Here is a 19,191-nt window from a genome sequence, read left to right as displayed (position 1 = left end):
CGCCAACTGTCATTGATCCAATAAATATGAGCAGCAAATGACTAAACTGACGCTTGGAACCGTTCACGTTATCCCGTGAGACAAAATCAAAGTACACTTACAGGAATGTGACGTTCTACTGAATCAGTCTACTGAACTATTCTGATTAATGACGTTCACATTTCATATCAGATTACACTGATATTGCGTGAAGGGGATATACACTATTGCAGGTAGTGCAGTGTCATTTTGTTTTTACATTCTGTTCTCGCATGCAAGAATTGAGTCATGTTCTAAAAGGTCTGTTGTCCTAGCCGCAGGTATAAATGCTCTGGCCCAAGTGTTTTTGAGAAACTATGCAGCGCGTAACATTTTAGGAACATACTTGCTGTCGGTTTGAGGACTAGGCAAGCAAATCGGTCATGTTTTTAAAGAAGCATTTCCTCCTTTTTTTCCCACTGTGCTTACCAGTTTCGCCCTAGAGCACATGCCCAGTCGTGTTTACCGCCAGTTTCGCAAATTTTCCTGAGGCAAAAATAATTCCCTTAAGATTGAGAATTCACCCAAGAGGAATTCGTTGGATGCAGTCCAAAGCAACTTCAGGGTTACATTAACTTAAAAACAAGGTAATTGTAGGACACGGTGGAAATCCTAAATGTGTAATGAATCTTGGTTAACATGGTCCAACAAAGGGAGTGGCAGTTGTATTTAGGGAGATGCTATGTAAACCCAGATAACGGCAAGAACTGAAATGTTGTTTTCAGGTTGATAAACCATAATTAGATAGCAGGCAACTTCAGCTGTTAACACGATAGACGCAGTTAGCGTTCCAAAGTTGAGTGTTTGGAAAAGTTCACTGGACTGCTGGAAAATAAGAGCTTGTTCCAAATGTGTCAATCTCAAATCGACCATAAATAGTCCTCTGATTAATCTTTTTTTCTGTTGCTCAGAGACCATATTTTCCTTTTGAAAATGCAACAATTGCCTATCAATGGCCCTACTGAGTCATGCACCTTCCGCGTAATTATGGGTGAACCTCAGCTGCACAATGGCTCCCCGTGGGGCCTTCATCTGAATCAGCCGTGAAGTCGTAAACAAAGGTTGTCTTGGAGTGCCTGATCTCCGAGGATCAACTGACAAAAAGAAAATATGCTCACCCTCTCCCGAGCCACTTATGATTGCACTGTGCGCGAGAAACAGTAAGTACACGCTGATCTTCTGTGAAACTCATCAGCTAAATTAATCTCTACATTTGTAAACAATGTTTCTTCTTTGAATCACTGTCTTTAAAAAAAATTTTTTTATAGTTGAGTGCAACTGCTAAGGTAATCTTTTGATTTGTTAAGACAACCGCCAAATTTGTGCTGCTATAAGTAAAGTTTTCTTTCTGGACATTCGTGCAGTACATTCTCGCATTATGATTGCTGGGATATAAATGTTACGTCGATCATTAAGGTTGTTGCTAAATATTATTGCATGGTGCCTCAGAGCCAGGAGGGACGTTGGATGCCGGGTTATGTAATGAGGCAGTGAGAGACGCACGGAGAGCTTGGGGTAAAGGATGCCTGCGATGTCGATGAGCGAAGCCCTCGGTCTGGAGCTTCTTCGGGGTCACCGCACCGAGGGTCTGGAGCTCCGGTCCAATGTGGTTCGAGTCTTCATTAGTTCCACTTTTTCAGGTAAAAAAAACTAACAAAAAACGTCATTTTCACTCTTTAAATTCTCTGGATATAGTTGCTGTCACACACAGGGTCGGGTTCACAGACACAGATTAAGTTTAGTCCTGGACTAAATTGAGGTTTGTATGGAGATTAATTTAGTCTAGGACTGTCTATCTGATGCATATTATTTATTTTTTCTTGCTATAAATGTGTGACTGAAATGTGTTGGTTTGCTTTGTTATTCCTAGTCTATATTTACTCAAATAAATGAGAAATGAGGCTGTGTATTTTTTGAGATCATGTTCAAAATCAGCATGTCTGTGTGGTTACAGATATGAGCAGAGAGAGAGATGTTTTACTGGAAAAAGCGTATCCAGAGCTTCAGTCTTTCTGTCAGAGTATGGGTCTGGTCTTTGAGGTGTGTACCCTGAACTGAAGTACCAGTATTCTGTCTGCACTCTTTCTCCATCTTCAGTTTATTCCACAATACTGTACTGTATATTGATGAAAAACCTAACGACTGTAGTTATTGTTGTATCGTCATTCTTCTCTATGTATTTACGCTACTACAACATGCTGAATGCATATTTTGACTGAATTGAAGAATTTTCTATACACATATATTACTGGCAGATTTAAAGTACATTTGCAAGATTATCTTGGGGCTGTGTAGAACCATAAGGCATTGTTAATGTGTGATTGAAAATATTTTGGCCTGAAACAAATTGATACCACATACATACATATATATATATATATATATATATAATTTTTTTGTCAGTGATGCTATATTCACCACGCCTCGTCGTTAATGTTCGAACCTTTCAGGTTGTTGATATGCGATGGGGTGTCCGTGACGCAATTGCCGTCGATCACATGACGACTGAGTTGTGTCTCCAGGAGATTCAGTCCTGTAAGAGGATGTCTGTGGGCCCCACGTTCACCGTGAGTTTCTTTTAAGTGCCAAAAAGTTTTATATCGTCTAATATTCCGTTATGCGTCAGATGAGGTACCATACGATTGTTGCATCTGACCTGTTCCCAGGAGTAGAGGTCTGAAGGGAAAATGATTTATTACTTTACTGAGCGCACCTGAAATTAATTAATCATATTCACTCATTGAGTGCTTTATGTGCTATTTATTACACTTAATTTTTTTACTTCTGCTGCTGTAGCCTATCCACGTAAGAGGTTTGACGTGTTGTGTGTTCAGATCCTCTTCTGCATACCACTGTTGTAATGTGTGTTACTATCACTTTTTTGCCAGCTTTGATCAGTCTGGCTATTCTCCTCTGACCTCTCTCATTAGATCACATTTCTTGCCATTTCTTCAGATTTGGTCTGAAAAACAGCTGAACCTCTTTACCATGTCACTAATAAACTGTTTTTCTAAACATTGTTTCCGTAAACTGTGCCCGTACTGTATTATACTGTATAATGTTTGTCTATTCTATATCACATTATTATACGTTTTTATAACTTTATTCCTTCCTTTGCCTTCCTATCATCTTGATGATGATGATCATCTACCAGGCTCTGCTGGGAAATCGCTATGGTTACCGACCCATTCCCAGACTCATCCCCGAGAAGGAGTTTGACCTGCTGCTCTCCCAGCTGACCGGGGACCGGGAGGGCGAGGAGCTCCTCGCCAAGTGGTTCTGGAAAGACGAGAACTCCACGCCGTGCGCCTACGTTCTGCAGCCCATCACCACCCATTTGCCCAACTACGACAGCACTCAAGCCGAGAGCTACGAGCAGCACGAGGAGGACGTCTTCGCCTGGCACATCGCCCAGGAGCGCATCCTGCGTCTGCTGCGCACCGGCGCCCTGCAGGCGGAGAAAGACGGGATTTTTACCGCGGAGCAGAAACACAAGTTCTTCAAATCTGGTCAGAGAAGTAGCTCGCTGTTTTCAATGCAATGTAGCACTTGGTTAGAGAACGTGGTACGATAATGCTGAATTTGTTCTTCTTCTGATGATTTTTTTTTCCTCCTCTCGTTCAGTGACTGAGTGGGAGATCGAGCAGGGTCTGCAGGGGTTTCAGAAGGACGACCCCTACTCCGTGCTCTTTGTGCGGAATTTGCCGAGCTTGCACAAGAATCAGAGCCACAGGAGCTTCGCCCAGTTCATGGACGTGACTGCGGACGGGCTGATCGACAAGGAGGCTCAGGAGCTCCTCACGAAGCTGAAGGCCCAAATCAACGCTCTGTGCTCGGACTTCGTGAACCTCCACTCCCTGGAGCTGAGCAGAATCGGCATCGACCCCGGCTGCAAGGAGCACGCCAAGTACCTGCTGAGCCTGTGCGAGCAGTTTGTCACGCAGATGAAGGAAAAGATAAGCAAGGCTGTTGGGCCTTCGTCCCCTGCCAAAGGCTCTGGTGGAGGAAGAGGAGGAGGAGAGTGGGGCTGGCTTTGGCAGGAGGTCACCCATCACCTCCTGTTGAGTTGCTCCAAGTGTGCGGTTTTCTGTGGCAGGGAGGGCCTCCTGGGGCAGCTTTGTCTCGCCATGTGGGAGACGACGAACACCTACCATGGGCCCTTAGTCGTCTACGGGCCCTCGGGGATCGGCAAGACCGCGCTGATGTGCAAGCTGGCTCAGGAGATGCGTGCGGTCCTGGGCCCCAAGTCGGTGGTGGTGCAGAGGCTGCTGGGAACGTCTCCCCTGAGCTCCGAGATCGACTCAGTCTTGAGGAGCATCTGTTTTCAGGTGTGCGGGGCGGTCGGTCTACCGCCGCCCGCCACCCAGACCACCAACAGCCACGAGAACTTGGTGAGGTTCTTCCATGGCCTGCTCAACCAGGTGGCGGAGCAGCGGGACTCCCTCCTCATCATCCTGGACTCGCTGGACCAGCTTTCCGAAGCCAACCACGCCCACAAGCTCCACTGGCTGCCCAAGGAGATCCCGCCCAACGTCCAGATTGTGGTCTCCACCCTGGACTCTGGGCCTCCCATCCTGGAGGCCCTGCGGGGCATGATCCCGGCGGCAGAAAACTTCTTCCCGGTCGAGCAGCTGGGAGCGGATCACGGCGGAGAGATCGTGAATGCCTACATGGCGGCGGTCGGACGTCGGTTGACGCCGGTTCAACGCGACGTGGTTCTCCAGGGCTTCAAGCACTGCGGCCACCCCCTGTTGCTCAAGCTCACCCTGGACACGGCCCGGCGCTGGGCCTCTTACACCCCTGTGTCAGAGCTCCAGCTCGGCAGCACGACCCAGGAAGCGGTCTCTCTGCTCTTCCAGCATCTGGAGAAGAAACACGGGCGCCATCTTATTGGCGCTGCGCTGGGGTACATCGTATCATCAAGGTGGGGTACATTGTATCCGCATGTCATGTCTCACTCGCCGTGCCTTCACTTGAATTCCAATACGACTGATCTCAGTTGGTAATCTGAATGGTTTTATGTGTACATTTGCGTCTTTGTATTGCCTTAATTTCTAGGTTCCACTGCAGTGCAAGATGTGTTTGTTTGTTTTGTCAAATCCATTTCGATTTGCAGTACGTACAGGTAAACTCATCACGGTAAAACCGTGCTTGTTGCTGCCAGAACTTTCATTTCGTTTTGTTTTTACATCTTCAAGTACTTGAATTTCTAGAGCAGAAAGCATTTGGAAGGAGCACACAGTTAACGGCCTGTTGAATGATATACGGTATCATTATAAAAAGGTTCCTCTGTGGACATCCATCCATTTTTAATTAGCGTTGGCTCCCGGTTCTCGGGGGGGCCTGTGTGGGATTGTAGATCGCGTCGCTAATGCTGACTGCCGTCCGCAGGGACGGGCTGTCGGAGGCAGAGCTGCGAGACGTGCTGTCCTTGGACGACGAGGTTCTGGGCGACATCTACCAGTACTGGCTCCCGCCCACCCTCACCTTCATCCGCCTGCCCCCCCTCCTGTGGAGCCGTGTCCGGCACGACCTGGGGGAGTACCTGGTGGAGAGGCAGGCCGGTGGCGTCACCGTGCTCGGACTCTACCACAGGTGCTGAGCGATGTCGATGCTCTACAGTGAACGGTTGTGTGACGTTGGGTTCGTCGGCAGCAATCCCCTGCTGTAAAATCCGGCTTGAATGACCAGCTTGAAATTTCACAACCTAGCTTGTGCTGTTTTTTTTTTTTTTGGTTTGTTTGTTTGTTTTTTTTCTCAGCAGGGGTTTGTCTTATTATAAGTGTTGTGTGGAATTCCTGCTTCCAATACGCAGACAGAGTGAAACATACTTATGCCCGGCCTACACTATAGGATTTCTGGTCAATTAATTTAGTCATTTTGTCATTTTGCAGTTTTCAAAATCTTAAGAAACTCCCCAGCTGTGTGCAGGACCCTTAACTCCACATTGTTCCCTGGGGGGGATTGCCCCCCTGCTTAGCGTAATCTACTATTAAGTCTCTTTGGATAAAAGTGTCTCAGCTAAATGACTGTATCTGGAATAACTTCTGTCTCTCTGTGTTCCAGGCAGTTTATTGAAATGGTGCGGGAGAGGTACTTGTCTGCGGAGTCCAAGGTGAAGAGTCACACTGTCCTTTCTGAGTACTTCCTGGGTCTCTGGAGCCAGGACAATCCCAAACCTATCTTTCTGCCTGCCCTGAGAACCAACCTTAATGCCGACAGGAAGGTAAATACTGTCCTTTCTAGTTCCCCAGGAGTCACCCTTTTCTGATATGAAATAAGCGTAATTTTATGATTGTAGTTGTACATATAAAACCAGTTAAAGAGGAAGGAACACAAATAAACGGTACAGATTCCTGAATCACAAGGTCATCGTAGCCTCTTTCATCCCCCCCTATCCTTGGTGTCAGGTGTCCTCTCAGCCCTTGTGGTTTGCTCAAGGTGTTGCTAACACCAGGAAGCTAAGGGAGCTCCCCTACCATCTCGTCCATGCCGGCAAATGGGATGAACTGCGGCAGGAAGTAATTGGTAAGGTCACAGTTGGCACCTCTTTTCACATCTGTCATTACACTGAACTTGGGTGCCCTTTACCGAACCCATCCATCCGTCGCCAGTCCATCGCAGGGCACACACACCATTCACTCACACACTCATACCTACGGGCAATTTAGACTCTCCAATCAGCCTAGCCAACATGTCTTTGGACTGTGGGAGGAAACCGGAGTACCCGGAGGAAACCCATGCAAACACGGGGAGAACATGCAAACTCCACACAGAGAGGCCCCGGCCGACCGGGATTCAAACCCAGGATCTCCTTGCCGTGCCGCCCCCTTTACCGAACCATGAATCTAAAATTAACACCGCTAAAAGTTGATCATAGAGGCGGAGGCAGTCATTGACCGGCCATTTTCTCCACAGGGAGTACCTATTGGCTGTGCTGTAAAACTCTGACTTGCGGTGTGGCCAGTGTCATTGAAGACTTGTCCCTCAGCGCTGAGGTCAGTGGCTGTGCTGAGATCCGACTGATACGAGACACTTTTCTGCTCATGAAGCCAACACTCGACTTCATAGATGGACGGATTGGTGAGCTGAATGTACTTTCCAAGCTGAACCGCACCTCAGAATTACTCTTTGCCATTACCTTATGCCATTTTTACATCTTTCACATCTTTGAACTCTTCTTCCCCCTCTCTTAAATTCTGTGTTTTAAATGTTTGAAGACATATGCCTCTTCTACACGGAGATCTTCGCCCGGCTGCACACCTTTGCTGGGATGTACCCTTCGCTGATTGGTAGCCTGTGTGCCCAGTGTCAGGACTGGTTTACCACCTGTATCAATCCGGTTCTGGTCCCCAGCTGTAGCTTCTTCCAGTCCCCAGGAGGGGCCCTGAAGACAACTCTCACTGGTTTCCAGAAAGGTCTGCCTCCACCATTTCTTCTTCACCATACCTGGACCATATGACTTTTGGCATGTGTCTGTGAGTTTGGATGACTCGATCAGGAAAGTGATTGACAATAATGAGGTCATCCAGCACTAATATTCTACCACTACCACTTGAGGTTTAGCTCTCTCTTTTTGTAGGGTAGAGTAGATCAGGTTCTTGTTGTTCCACGCTTGATGTTTCACCTTGATGTCTCATTCCTCAGGAATCACAGCGGTAGATCTTTGTGCTAAAAAGGGGCTCTTGGTGGTGGGCTCAGAGGATGGGAAGGTGATTGCCTGGAACCTGGATGAATTGGAAGTTGTCCATAACTTTACCGGGCACACGGGTGAGGGGAAGAGCGAAGAAAACATTGAGTTGTGGTCAAATATTAGCACACTATAGGCCTGATTTACTCATGGAACGCATGGAAAATCTTATAGCATGCACAAATAACCGATAACATGACCACCGATTTGTCGTGGTACTTCTTTTTGCACCAATTGTTGGTTGTGTTCTTAGTTTTGTGTGTGCTATAAGGTCTTGCACATGCTAAAGCTTCCCTGCTGTAAAGCATGAAATTACCAGCCTACCAGCTGTTTCAAAACCTAGCTTGAGCTGCTCAAACCATGTTGAGTGTGGAGTTGGTGTGAACTGGTCAACCAGCTTCCAACTGTTTCAAAACCTAGCTTGAGCTACTCAAACCATGTTGAGCGTGGAGTTGGTGTGAACTGGTCAACCAGCTACCAACTGTTTCAAAACCTAGCTTGAGCTGCTCAAACCATGTTGAGCGTGGAGTTGGTGTGAATTGGTAAACCAGCTTCCGGCTGTTTCAAAACCTAGCTTGAGCTGCTCAAACCATGTTGAGAGTGGAGTTGGTGTGAACTGGTAAACCAGCTTCCGGCTGTTTCAAAACCTAGCTTGAGCTGCTCAAACCATGTTCAGCGTGGAGTTGGTGTGAACTGGTCAACCAGCTACCAGCTGTTTCAAAACCTAGCTTGAGCTCGACAAACCATGTTTAGCGTGGAGTTGGTGTGAACTGGTCAACCAGCTACCAGCTGTTTCAGAACGTAGATTAAGCAGTTTTTTAAATGTATTTATTTCTTGGTAAACTGGGTCGGTAAATTGGGCACTATACTGTATATTTGTGTATGTGTGCGTTCTCCAGCGGGGGTGCTGTGGGTGAAAGTGATTGGCGCCGGGGCCCGCTGTCTCTCCGCGGCCAGGGATGGCACTCTGAGGCTCTGGAGCCTGCAGAGTGGCAGGCAGCTGTACTCTGTCTCCACGGGAGGGCCCCAGGGCGCTCAGCCCCCCTCTCAGATCCACGTGATCGAGGAGAGGTCTGCCATCTACTGCATCGCCGGGGCCCAGGTATGACAGTCACTGCAAGCATCATCAGACGTCTAGTTTCACGTTTTGTTTTTTCTGTCGGTGTGTCTGTGTGCATGTGTGTTTGCCCTTTATGGCAGACCTGAGTCAAATGCCCTACATTGTTTTGGATTCAAATGCTTTTCTGTGCTTGATTGATCTTGCCTGAAGCAATTTAGCCAACCGAGAAGACCAGATGGCAGTACACCAGATGAGCTCAGTAAAGATTCAAAGTATTTGAATCCAAAGCAATTTGGTATTTGACCCAGGTCTGCTGTATAGGACTGTGTGTAGGGGTATACATGTACTGGCTCATATGTTGAGTCAGTGGCAGTATCTATAAGACTTCCCATTGATACTAGATCTGCAAATACTGTGGGCAACTTTAAGCGGTGCCTAAAGACTAATTTGTTTCAATTGACGTGTTACAAATTGTTTGTTTCATGTTGTTGTTTTACAAATGTGTGTGAGTATATACTTAATGCTGCTTTTTTGTATCTGCACTTTGTGAAGCAGTTTACTTTGCGGGATTCATGGTATCCGTTTCCCACAGATACTTGCTTGGGACCTTGAAACGTCTGAGCTCCTCTTCCAAGTTGTGTTTCCTGAGGGGAGCATGTCCTCCTTGCTCGGGGTACTGAACGGGGCAGTTGCGTCCCTCACAGATAAAGGACTCCTTACTTTCTACGACTGGTCAGCTGGCGTGGAGAAAAAAGACATCAGTTTGACGATGGAGAATTTGACCCCCACGTGTATGCTGACCCTCCGCAGACTTGACAAACTGATAATTGGCTCCAAGGAGGGCTTCCTTCTTCTGGTAGTGACATTTTTGATACATTCATATTCTGGTCATTTAGCAGATGCTTTTAATCAAAGGGGATTTGCAAGTTGATGAGTTCCTCAACAAGTGAAAAGCATAAAATCCATAAACAGCAAACTTGCATGTAGCGCTGTCAAAGAAAAAAAAAAGAAAAAAACAATAGACATAGTAGGGGTTGGGGTGTAAATCAGGAGGGAGGACTAAGGTGCAGGAGGGAGGACTAACGTGCAAGTGAAAAGTTTTCAGCCTACGTTGACATTTGGGGAAGGATTCTGCCGTCCTCACAATGGTAGACAGGTCCGCTGAGAAAGCAGAACAGGGTGTAGCCGTTAAAGTGCAGCCCCGAACACCTGGTGCTTGTAACGAAGGGGACCGCAAGGTGACCATAGCTGGCAGACCGGTGTGGTCTTCCTGAGGTGTAGGGTGAGCATGGATGATTCCTGTGTGCTAATGTTCATCACCAGGACTCACTGTGACCCACTGTGTTCTCTAGCTCTGATGCTGTGATCTATTCGTTTGTGTAGGTTTCCTCTCAAGGAAGACAGACCATTACCGAGCTTCAGGCTCCAGTTTCTTTTCTCACCGCATCCACCGATGAAAAAGCGCTGTGTGCAGGTACTGGCCAGATGTGTTTATCCTCGATGAGACCAAATTAAACAAAGCTTGTGTTGCAACCTCGTATTTCTCTTATGTTATCTGCATCCGTCCAATGAGTCACAACAACACCTTGGTAAAAACAAAGGTGACAAGGTCGAAGTGATTGTAGCGTATTGTAAAGTCAAGGTTTCTACAGTCTATTTTCCTGAAGTTGAATGCCAGCGATATAGATAAACCTCCATAATAATGTGTTTCCAGGGTTCGGGAATCAGGTCGCAGTGTTCCAGGTCCAGGACTTGATGCAGACGGTCCCTCAGGTGTTCCAGCACGAAGACACCGTCTTGACGGCCGTGGCCCCCTGCCATCGAAGGGTGCTCATCTCTGGCTGCGAGGACCAGACTATAAGGGTCAGCAACCGCGGCCTCCTGGATGGTTTAGAATTCACGTACAACCTAGTTTGTTGTTGAATTCTTAAGTCAGTGATAGATTAAAGGCTCGTCTGGACCAAGAACTATAATGATAACGATGAACGATAACGTTCTGCGAATAGCCTCCCTCTCTACTGTCATCTGCCAGTTTTTATGTGATGCCCTGTAAATTCGGATGGATTTTGATTGGCTGTCAGTGTTTTATCGTTCATGCAGCTGGTAAAAATGGCTCTGAAAGTGATTCCAATGATGTGGTGTGGAATCCACTTGAGTTAGAATGATCATTAAAATGACATTATCATATCGTTATGGCCATCCTTCTTGGTCTGGACCTGCCGTAAGAGTTAATATCATCAGTCTCTTACTGATCTTGACTAGTCAACACCTAGGAGCACCTAGTGGTTAAGCTACATGACTGGGACCCACAAGGTCGGTGGTTCGATCCCTGGTATAGCTACAACAAGATCTGCACAGCTGTTGGGACCCTTCAGCAAGGTCCTTAACCCCACATTGCTCCGGGGGAATAGTCTAATCAACTGTAAGTTGACGCATTTAAATGACTTCTCTCAGGTTTGGTGCCTATTCAGTGGAAATCTCCTAGATACATTTTGGGGCATGGGTGCTCCCGTCACCAGCCTGGTGGTCTACGAGGGCACGGTTATCTCCATGTCCAGTAGCGCCTACTACCTGAAGCTGTGGCAGCTGGACTACAATCACAAGCACAAATCCGATGATTGTTTCCCTGGCAGCAGCCCTCTGGTTATCCCCTCCCAGAGTGGTGACCAGGCGTACTTCCTCAAACACGGAAACAGGAAGGAAATTGCCATATGGGATAGTCGTAAAGGTACAGTAGATTAAGGATTCTTTTTTTTCTTTTCTTTTTTTTTCCCCTCTTTATTTAACATTCTTGGTGACACATTGAGGGTGGGACCCTTATTTACAGTGGTGTCCGAGGAACAATAAAACCAAAAAAGAAAATAATTAAGAAAATACAGGATTGATAAATATGCCAAGCGACCAAGTAAGTAAATTGAAGGAATCCTGTTTATTTGTTGTTGTTGTTTTGTTTTTTTCATTGAAATGATGGTGTTTTACATTAACGTGAAAATGTTTTGGGTTTGAATCTGTTCTCTAATGACTTACACATTTTTTTATGGCAGGAACCTCCCGCGAGCCCATAGAAGTTTCAGCCGTAGTCACCTGTCTGGGCCTGGCCCCGAAGAAGAGGCTCCTGTTCTGCGGGGTGAAAACCGGCACCATCCTGATCTACCCGCTGGCGCTCGCACCCGAAACGTTGTGCCTGCCTCCTCCGGAGACCCTGCCCTCCGTCCGCTGCTTCGCCGTCAACCACCGGGAGGACAGGGTGGCCGCGGCCTACGAGGACGGCATCTCCGTGTTCGAGATCGTCATCCGCGACGACTTCCCTTGCGTGGAGGGTCCCCGGGAGAAGCTGCCCCTCTCCCTGCTGCACTCCCCCATCTCGTGCATGGGCTTGCTGCGCGACGGCGGGGTGCTCCACGGCACGTCCAGCGGGGAGGTCACGCTGCACAACTTCCAGAGTGCCACGGCGGAGTCCATGGACCGCCACTCCTCGGAGATCACGTGCATCGCGGTGAGTCATCGGGGAACGCACGCCTTGATCGGCTCCCGAGATTCCATCCAAAGGCTGTGGAGATTGTCACCTCTGGAGGAATGCTACGCGATGGAGTACAAGGTTAGTGTTGTAACGGAGTACAAGGTTACTGTTGTAACGGAGTACAAGGCTAGTGTTGTAATGTAGTACAAGGTTACTGTTGTAACGGAGTACAAGGTTACTGTTGTAACGGAGTACAAGATTAGTGTTGTAACGGAGTACAAGGTTAGTGTTGTAATGCAGTACTAGTTTAGTGTTGTTTGTGAATTGGTGCTTATTCGATGGGGCTTTTTGGGCAACTCCCTCCTGCATCCCACCCTTATGTTCCACTCCTTCCTGTCTTCGGTATGCAGGGATTCTTCTTCGAAGGGATTCTTTGTGCGACTTTCTCCAAAAATGACCAATATATTTATACTGGGTCCCAGGACAGGACCATCAAAGTCTGGGATGTATCCAGTGGTAATCATTTTTATTATTTGAAAACAAGCAGAGGATCACTGCTAGACAATATGAAGCCTTACACACATTCACTTCTTTTCGCAAACACTAAACACAAATCATCTTAAACACTCTTGTCACTTTTTATTTCCAGGATAAAAGTTAATACCTAGAATAATTGACCTTTTCTTTATTGCTGTCATTTGTAGGGCATTTACTCGTTGTCCAGTATGTCTACGCCTCGGTCACGAACATCATAGCCTCCAGCGATGGCCTCGTCGCGGTCTCTCAGCTGGGTCACGTGATCAGGGAGAAATTCCGCTGTCCGACGCACGTCAGTCCGAACTACGACCCGCTCCAGAACATTCGAGGGCAGTACCGAGTCATTTCCAAAGGGAAGCTATCCGAGAACCCTGCACCGACCGAGGAGGAGGAGGAGATCAAGCCTGTCCGTCGCCGCGGCATCAGGATGAAGTCGTCAAACGCCTGCCTCCTGCTATGACGGCTGATTGACTTTGCGGTCGGTTTGGGACAGACGCAGCTGTGGATTTTTACCCGAGAAAGCCTTTTATTCATCACAAAGCCCCCTAGAGAGAATCAGAGTTGGGTTAAGGTTGAGGGTAATCACCAGGCTTTGGTTGATGTGACTATGCATTACGGGTTTTCTCTATATTATTTAATATTATTAGTATCATTCACAAAATCACAGTACAGTGCATATGGTGTAGAAATTAGACAGTACATCTTGTTAAAATGCACGCGTATCCTTTTGCTAAATAATGTTGTGTTTCACAGAGTAGCAAGACTGGCTTAACTTAAAACAGCCCGTTAATAATGTACTGTAATACATTGAACTTTACAAAGAATAAAGATCTATTTGTAAACACTTTCAATTGACGTGGCAGTTTAAAAAAAAAAAAAAGCATATATTCCACAAGATTGCAGTTTTGATAAATACATTTCTAACCACATTAAATGAATTACACATAAACAAAACATTTATTAAGCTAATGTTTCCATTCCCAGTCCCCCAGAACCTAGTGTCTGTGCTTTTGTCCAATGATGGCATGATTTGTACAAGGTAGATTTGTTTTCACAATGGTAAACATTAAAACTGGGACCAGTCACTGAGCTTCAGGAACATATTCACAGATACAAGGTGATACACAGGCGCTCCAGAGTCTCATATCCTCTTCACCAGCAGCATGTAGTTACAGAGCGTATACCGAATCCTTTATGCCCCGTTGAACATGACGAAAACAATTATTTTCAGCCCCCGGAGAGCTCCGTTGACGTCCTAACGCACTGGGGCATCGCTAGCCGACACAACCTCCTCTGCGTCAGTAGACGTTTCCGTCGCTCTGTAGTTTCCTCCTGATGTGAGACATCTGGGCCGCAGCCAGACAGCTCATTGATATCTAAGTGAGTGTGAGAGAAATAAAAAAGACAATTGGAAGAAGCACAGACACTTTAGAGAGGCTCTCTCGCACACATTTCACATTACATTTACATTTACAGGGGCGACGTTGACATCGGCTCAGGCGGTAAGAGCGGTCGTCTGGCAGTCGGAGGGTCGCCGGTTCGATCCCCCGCCCTGGGCGTATCGAAGTGTCCCTGAGCAAGACACCTAACCCCCTAAATGCTCCCGACGAGCGGGTTGGTGCCTTGCATGGCAGCCACTCGCTGTTGGTATGTGAGTGTATGAATGGGTGAATGAGAAGCATCAGTTGTACAGCGCTTTGGATAAAGGCGCTAAATAAATGCCAACCATTTACCATTTACATTTAGACGCACAAATGGGTGCACATCAAGGTCATAGGACAAACAACCGAACAGGTCAGATAAAGTACAATTCATATATGGATTGGTGGTAAAGCCATGAACATCAGTCCAGTACACAAGGTGGATGGGCCAAATCTGTTAACTACCATACCGAGACAATTTCACATGTTCACAATATGTCTAATATAAACTTTCATTTTTTATGCAGCCCTGCTCCTTGCTTGGTTCTTCATTCTCTGGCTGTAGCCGTGTACAGTATGCAGCTTATTCTTCACTACTCGGTGTCACATTTCAAATTTAATTCGTTAATTTATTCTTTGCCCAATGCAGTCTACTTGTCTTTGAACATATTTTAATTTGACCCTGTGCAGCGTTTGTAATTATTTTGCCTTCACCCAAAACTTTCTCAATATAATTATTTCAGTACAATGGTGTGAGCGCAACACTGAAATAGTTATTTTAAAATAATGGCAACGGAAGATGGCTACTCCAGAAAGTTAAAATCAAATCATGAAAGCACGGGCTGACCTCGAGGCCCAGCAGTCCGACTGCCATTCCTGCTATAAGGTACAGGTTCCTCTTCCCCCACAAGACCATCTTCCCGAGACAGCCGATGGTGTAGATGATCTTTGCAGCAGAGGCCTCCTCCAGGTTCTGCACGTTATAGCCGCACATGGTGTTCGGGATCGTCTGGGAACGCACAGAACACCAGACCGCATGAGCCCCACCGACCGTAACCACAGCGATCGGACACGTCTTCCACTCCGTGAGCACTTGAGCGCGACGCGAGGGAATAATTAGAGCCCGGCGTCTTTGTAACTGTGACCCTTGTTGTGGCCTGACCTCGTTTTTGTGCCGTACACAGCAGGAGAAGGGCACCCCGCACCCCTCCAAACTGGGGTTTATCTCGTCACACCGGAAGTACACGTTGGCAGACCAGTCTCGGTGCGAGTCTACTCCACAGCACTGGAACTGCAAGGAGGGAAATTTTTAAAAGTCAACAGCAGTGCGCTTAGACATGGGGCGACATGGCTCAGGCGGTAAGAGCAGTCGTCTGGCAGTCTGAGGGTTGCCGGTTCGATCCCCCACCCGGGCTGTGTCGAAGTGTCCCTGAGCAAGACACCTAACCCCCAAATGCTCCTGACGAGCTTGTCGGCGCCTTGCATGGCAGCCAATTGCTATTGGTGTGTGAGTGTGTGTATGAATGGGTGAATGAGAAGCATCAATTGTACAGCGCTTTGGATAAAGGCACGTTTTCCTCTTCGTTCCGTACACTTGGATCTCTCATTGCTTCTCGTTTCGTCCATCTGCGCTTCTTTTCAAATGTAGACTGCCTATGTAACACCGTTTGCATCTGAAAACTCACCTTCTTCTGTACAAAGTCTATCAGGTTCTCCAGGTCCATATCCTCACGGTAACGTATGATCCCTTTGCTCATCAGCTGCTCCGTTCTGTCCAGAACCTGACAAAGCAACGCTTCAGCAATCACTGCACAGCACACACACACACGATATCAGCAACATTCAAAATAAAGGCAAAATAAACAGTGAATGAGTAGTTAAAACAGTTGTGCTGTTCTAATCTTAACGGCCCACATGCATATTCACTGTCTTTTTGGGCTTTTCATATCATCCTGAAGCTCGATATGTGTTCCATACTGATCCAAGTAAAGAAAATCAATTTTCACCCGTTTACTTTAACAATTGGTAAAGTATGCATATATTAGGGTCTAACTGCCATTTTTCCTAGCTGTTTGTAAAATGATTTCCCACGTGACATGACACAGGTTTTTGCATCATTATCGGATGACGCTGCTGAATGTTAACACAGAGAGCTGCCCACAGGAGGGGGAGGGGGCCAGGGATAGGGCCTTTTCAAAAAACCTACGTCACTGCTCTTTGTGAACGTTTTGCGGGTGTTTAAGATACTAAAACCAGGAAGAGAGCCTGTGTGAGAATGCATGTGGGTTATTAAGTTGACGGTCTTTGTGCAGTTAATTCCACGTCGATACTGTTACCAGGTCTGAGAACAGGAAGCCAAGCACAGCAGCAGCTATCTGCAGGAGAAGGATGGCCACCAGAATCCCTAAAAACTGGACAAACATAGCAACGTGTATACATCATAACACTCCTGTCTGACCTTGTCAATGCACTTCAAAACAAAATTAATCATAGCTGAGAATGTTCTAAATGTGATTATATGGTTAATTTTTTATTATGTATTAAATATACAATTAGTATACTGTTGTTAATACTGTTCTTGTTCATCCACCTTCCAAAAATACAAGTAATTAAAATTTGAGACAATATTATATGCAGTACTTGAATTCTCATTTCAAGTTAGATACAGGCCTATTTCAAGATTCTGGCTTTGCTACTCCACATATTTGAGTGCCCATATTAACCGATCAGTGACTTGTTTACATTACAGCCGAAAGTATCCACATTCATGGACGAATTAGAGGACAGCTGTACTGTATGAAGGGAAAAATCTGCCAACTTTGGAAAAAAAAAAATCTTGCATACTTTCATGTACTAGAGAGCTACAGTTAGGTTTTTTTTAGCTTTGAGATTGGCTGGATGAAATTAGAAATAAATAAAACGTGACGACGATCATGTTGAACGGGACATTTTCACTTAGCATCAGCGCTGCGTGAAATGTGTTGCCTCTCCGACACATTCATGTAGTGTCAGTCGTCATTATCAGCCCATCATGTGAGCAATAATCATATCTTATTGGTTAATACTAATATGACAGCGGGTCATTAGACTGGCTTGCTAACAAGGTAACGCAATCTCTGGGGAGAAACCGCCGTTGGTGGAAAAGGCGTCACACTCACCAGTTTTAACAGTATCACTGCGTTGCGTAGCGCTCCGAAACAACCGAAGAAGGTGATTATGAACATCAAGGAGCCAATGGTGATGAGCAAAAGGGCAGGGTCTGCTGTCAGAGAATCCACCACACCTAGTGCGCGCGCGCGCACACACACACACACACACACACACACGCACACACACACACACACACGCGCACACATGCGCACGCACGCACGCACGCACACACACACCAAAAAAACATTTCTATGCCATATTTATCATGGGAAGCAACATCTTTCATATTTCTTCGAAAAATTTAAATGAATGAATAAAGCCTATACTTATTCCCTGAATTTACTGTACTGCAGAATTATTGATTTATTCATATTTTTCATGCCACATGATGGCCTGCATTACTGCCGTTGGCACTTTTTTGGTCACAACTGCGACAGACTCCAATTCCAAATACATATAATCGACTGTAGATCTAGTTAGCCTTTTTCTGCATGAACCAATGATGCAATGACACAGCTAGCCAAGACAGAGCTGAGCAGGCAACTTACTTTCGCTCCCCTAAAATGGGGGGGGGGACTATGTTGTACATATCGAAAGAGCTGTGACCCCTCTACACAGATCATACAATGTCAATGCTGATGTCAATACCCTCACATTAATGCTGACAGTCTGCACTTTAACCTCATAGTCATTGCCAATACATTCTATCTCCCCCATACATATCCAGCACTCATTTGTTAAAATATGCAAACAATGTATTCTGTAATATATCAATATTATCAGCAATATTGTCACCTACCTCCCTCCTTTGCAACCTTGGCATATATACCCACTGCAATTAAAACAGCACTGGTTACCTGGATGAAGATAGTGGAATCAAGCCACGTTAAATATGTGTTTTCCTGTCTTTTGCCTCAGAATTATTATTGAGCAATGACTTGTAAAATTAAACCGGCACCATCATGACTGTCTAACAGTACTAATGATATACACATAATTTACATACAGTAAATCATTGTATTTGATCTCTGATTCTGGTGGTTAAAATCACCCTCAGGGTGTAAATGAAAGCTGATAAAAATCAAATACATGCATCTGGCTATGTTTAAGTCATAAATAAATAAAGTGATTTCTGTCATTTGAGATACATGCCTTGATAACATGCTCGACACCAGTGGTCTCATACTCATTGCCGTGGAGGACCGTGTGTATGCGGGTTTTCATTCCAACCAATTAATGCTGCCTCGGTTGATTCCAATTACTCCCTCAGCCATATGCATTTAAAACACAGAATATAAGCAACAGTTTTAGATTTAGACAACACAACTAACAAAGTTGACTTCATACATATTATATGAAAACCTACAGCCCTAATTCAGCAAATAATTGAACTAATCATATTATCTGAGTCTGGAATAAAAACCAGCACACACTTGGTCCTACATGGCACTGAGTTTGAGACTACTGCCCTACACCCATGATAATCTCATAGACATAGTAGGCTAGTACGGATAGTGCAGATGACATACCGAATAGGTATGATATGACAGCTTACCCAAAATACGTAGCAGAAGACGAACAGGGTATATTTGATCATACACTGGCAACAATTTCCTCTTGGTTTATCCATAATTTCACGATGTGGAGACATAATATCGGAACTATCTTCTTCTTACTGAGCCTCTGACTGCTCCAGTCCACAACCTGTGCAAACTTGTCCGTGCGGGGGTATATTACGCATTCCTCTCTAATTTGGGAAATACCTGTCGGCCTACCGAAGGCTGTTCCGCCAAGACTCACGCAGCAGGAGCATTTGAGATAATCAAGCATACACCGGCCCCTGCTGGCCATTAGA

General features: G+C 45.9%; 2 protein-coding genes across 3 annotated transcripts; one reads left to right on the top strand and one right to left on the bottom strand.

Moving 5' to 3' along the window:
• Positions 1-513: 513 nt before the first annotated feature.
• On the top strand, positions 514-13,611 carry nwd1 (NACHT and WD repeat domain containing 1). Its single transcript, XM_061238584.1, has 21 exons — positions 514-605; positions 930-1,178; positions 1,468-1,658; positions 1,973-2,058; positions 2,469-2,585; positions 3,173-3,527; positions 3,643-4,942; positions 5,410-5,613; positions 6,085-6,244; positions 6,429-6,546; positions 6,937-7,101; positions 7,239-7,436; positions 7,666-7,788; positions 8,608-8,810; positions 9,361-9,624; positions 10,152-10,242; positions 10,483-10,631; positions 11,223-11,496; positions 11,813-12,366; positions 12,639-12,744; positions 12,933-13,611. The coding sequence occupies exons 3-21, from the start codon at positions 1,541-1,543 to the stop codon at positions 13,223-13,225; spliced, it is 4,878 nt and encodes a 1,625-aa protein (XP_061094568.1). The 5' UTR covers positions 514-605; positions 930-1,178; positions 1,468-1,540; the 3' UTR covers positions 13,226-13,611.
• zgc:113223 (uncharacterized protein LOC541424 homolog) lies at positions 12,738-19,048 on the bottom strand. 2 transcript variants are annotated; one of them, XM_061238586.1, is made up of 8 exons: positions 18,892-19,048; positions 18,136-18,193; positions 17,345-17,469; positions 16,523-16,597; positions 15,872-15,967; positions 15,349-15,477; positions 15,034-15,195; positions 12,738-14,141 (listed from the first exon to the last, which is right to left on the bottom strand). In XM_061238586.1, exons 1-8 carry the CDS (start codon positions 18,985-18,987, stop codon positions 14,064-14,066), a joined length of 819 nt encoding a protein of 272 aa, XP_061094570.1. In that variant the 5' UTR covers positions 18,988-19,048; the 3' UTR covers positions 12,738-14,063. The 2 variants fall into 2 exon arrangements, with proteins under 2 accessions (XP_061094570.1, XP_061094571.1); XM_061238587.1 differs by having other exon boundaries at positions 18,136-18,168.
• Positions 19,049-19,191: the final 143 nt, after the last annotated feature.

This window comes from Conger conger, chromosome 4, assembly GCF_963514075.1.
Source record: "Conger conger chromosome 4, fConCon1.1, whole genome shotgun sequence".
NCBI classification, from domain to species: Eukaryota; Metazoa; Chordata; class Actinopteri; order Anguilliformes; family Congridae; genus Conger; species Conger conger.
This window is presented reverse-complemented; position numbering and strand designations above follow the sequence as displayed.

Excerpts from the sequence above, each read along its gene's own strand:
- nwd1 (XM_061238584.1), top strand. The coding sequence starts at position 1,541 with ATGCCTGCGATGTCGATGAGCGAAGCCCTCGGTCTGGAGCTTCTTCGG. Across the intron at positions 6,245-6,428 it reads ACCTTAATGCCGACAGGAAG|GTGTCCTCTCAGCCCTTGTG; the intron begins GTAAATACTGTC and ends CCTTGGTGTCAG. Across the intron at positions 7,437-7,665 it reads TCTCACTGGTTTCCAGAAAG|GAATCACAGCGGTAGATCTT; the intron begins GTCTGCCTCCAC and ends CTCATTCCTCAG.
- zgc:113223 (XM_061238586.1), bottom strand. The coding sequence starts at position 18,987 with ATGTCTCCACATCGTGAAATTATGGATAAACCAAGAGGAAATTGTTGC. Across the intron at positions 18,194-18,891 it reads TCTTCTGCTACGTATTTTGG|GTAACCAGTGCTGTTTTAAT; the intron begins GTAAGCTGTCAT and ends ATCTTCATCCAG. Across the intron at positions 15,478-15,871 it reads TAGACTTTGTACAGAAGAAG|TTCCAGTGCTGTGGAGTAGA; the intron begins GTGAGTTTTCAG and ends CCCTCCTTGCAG.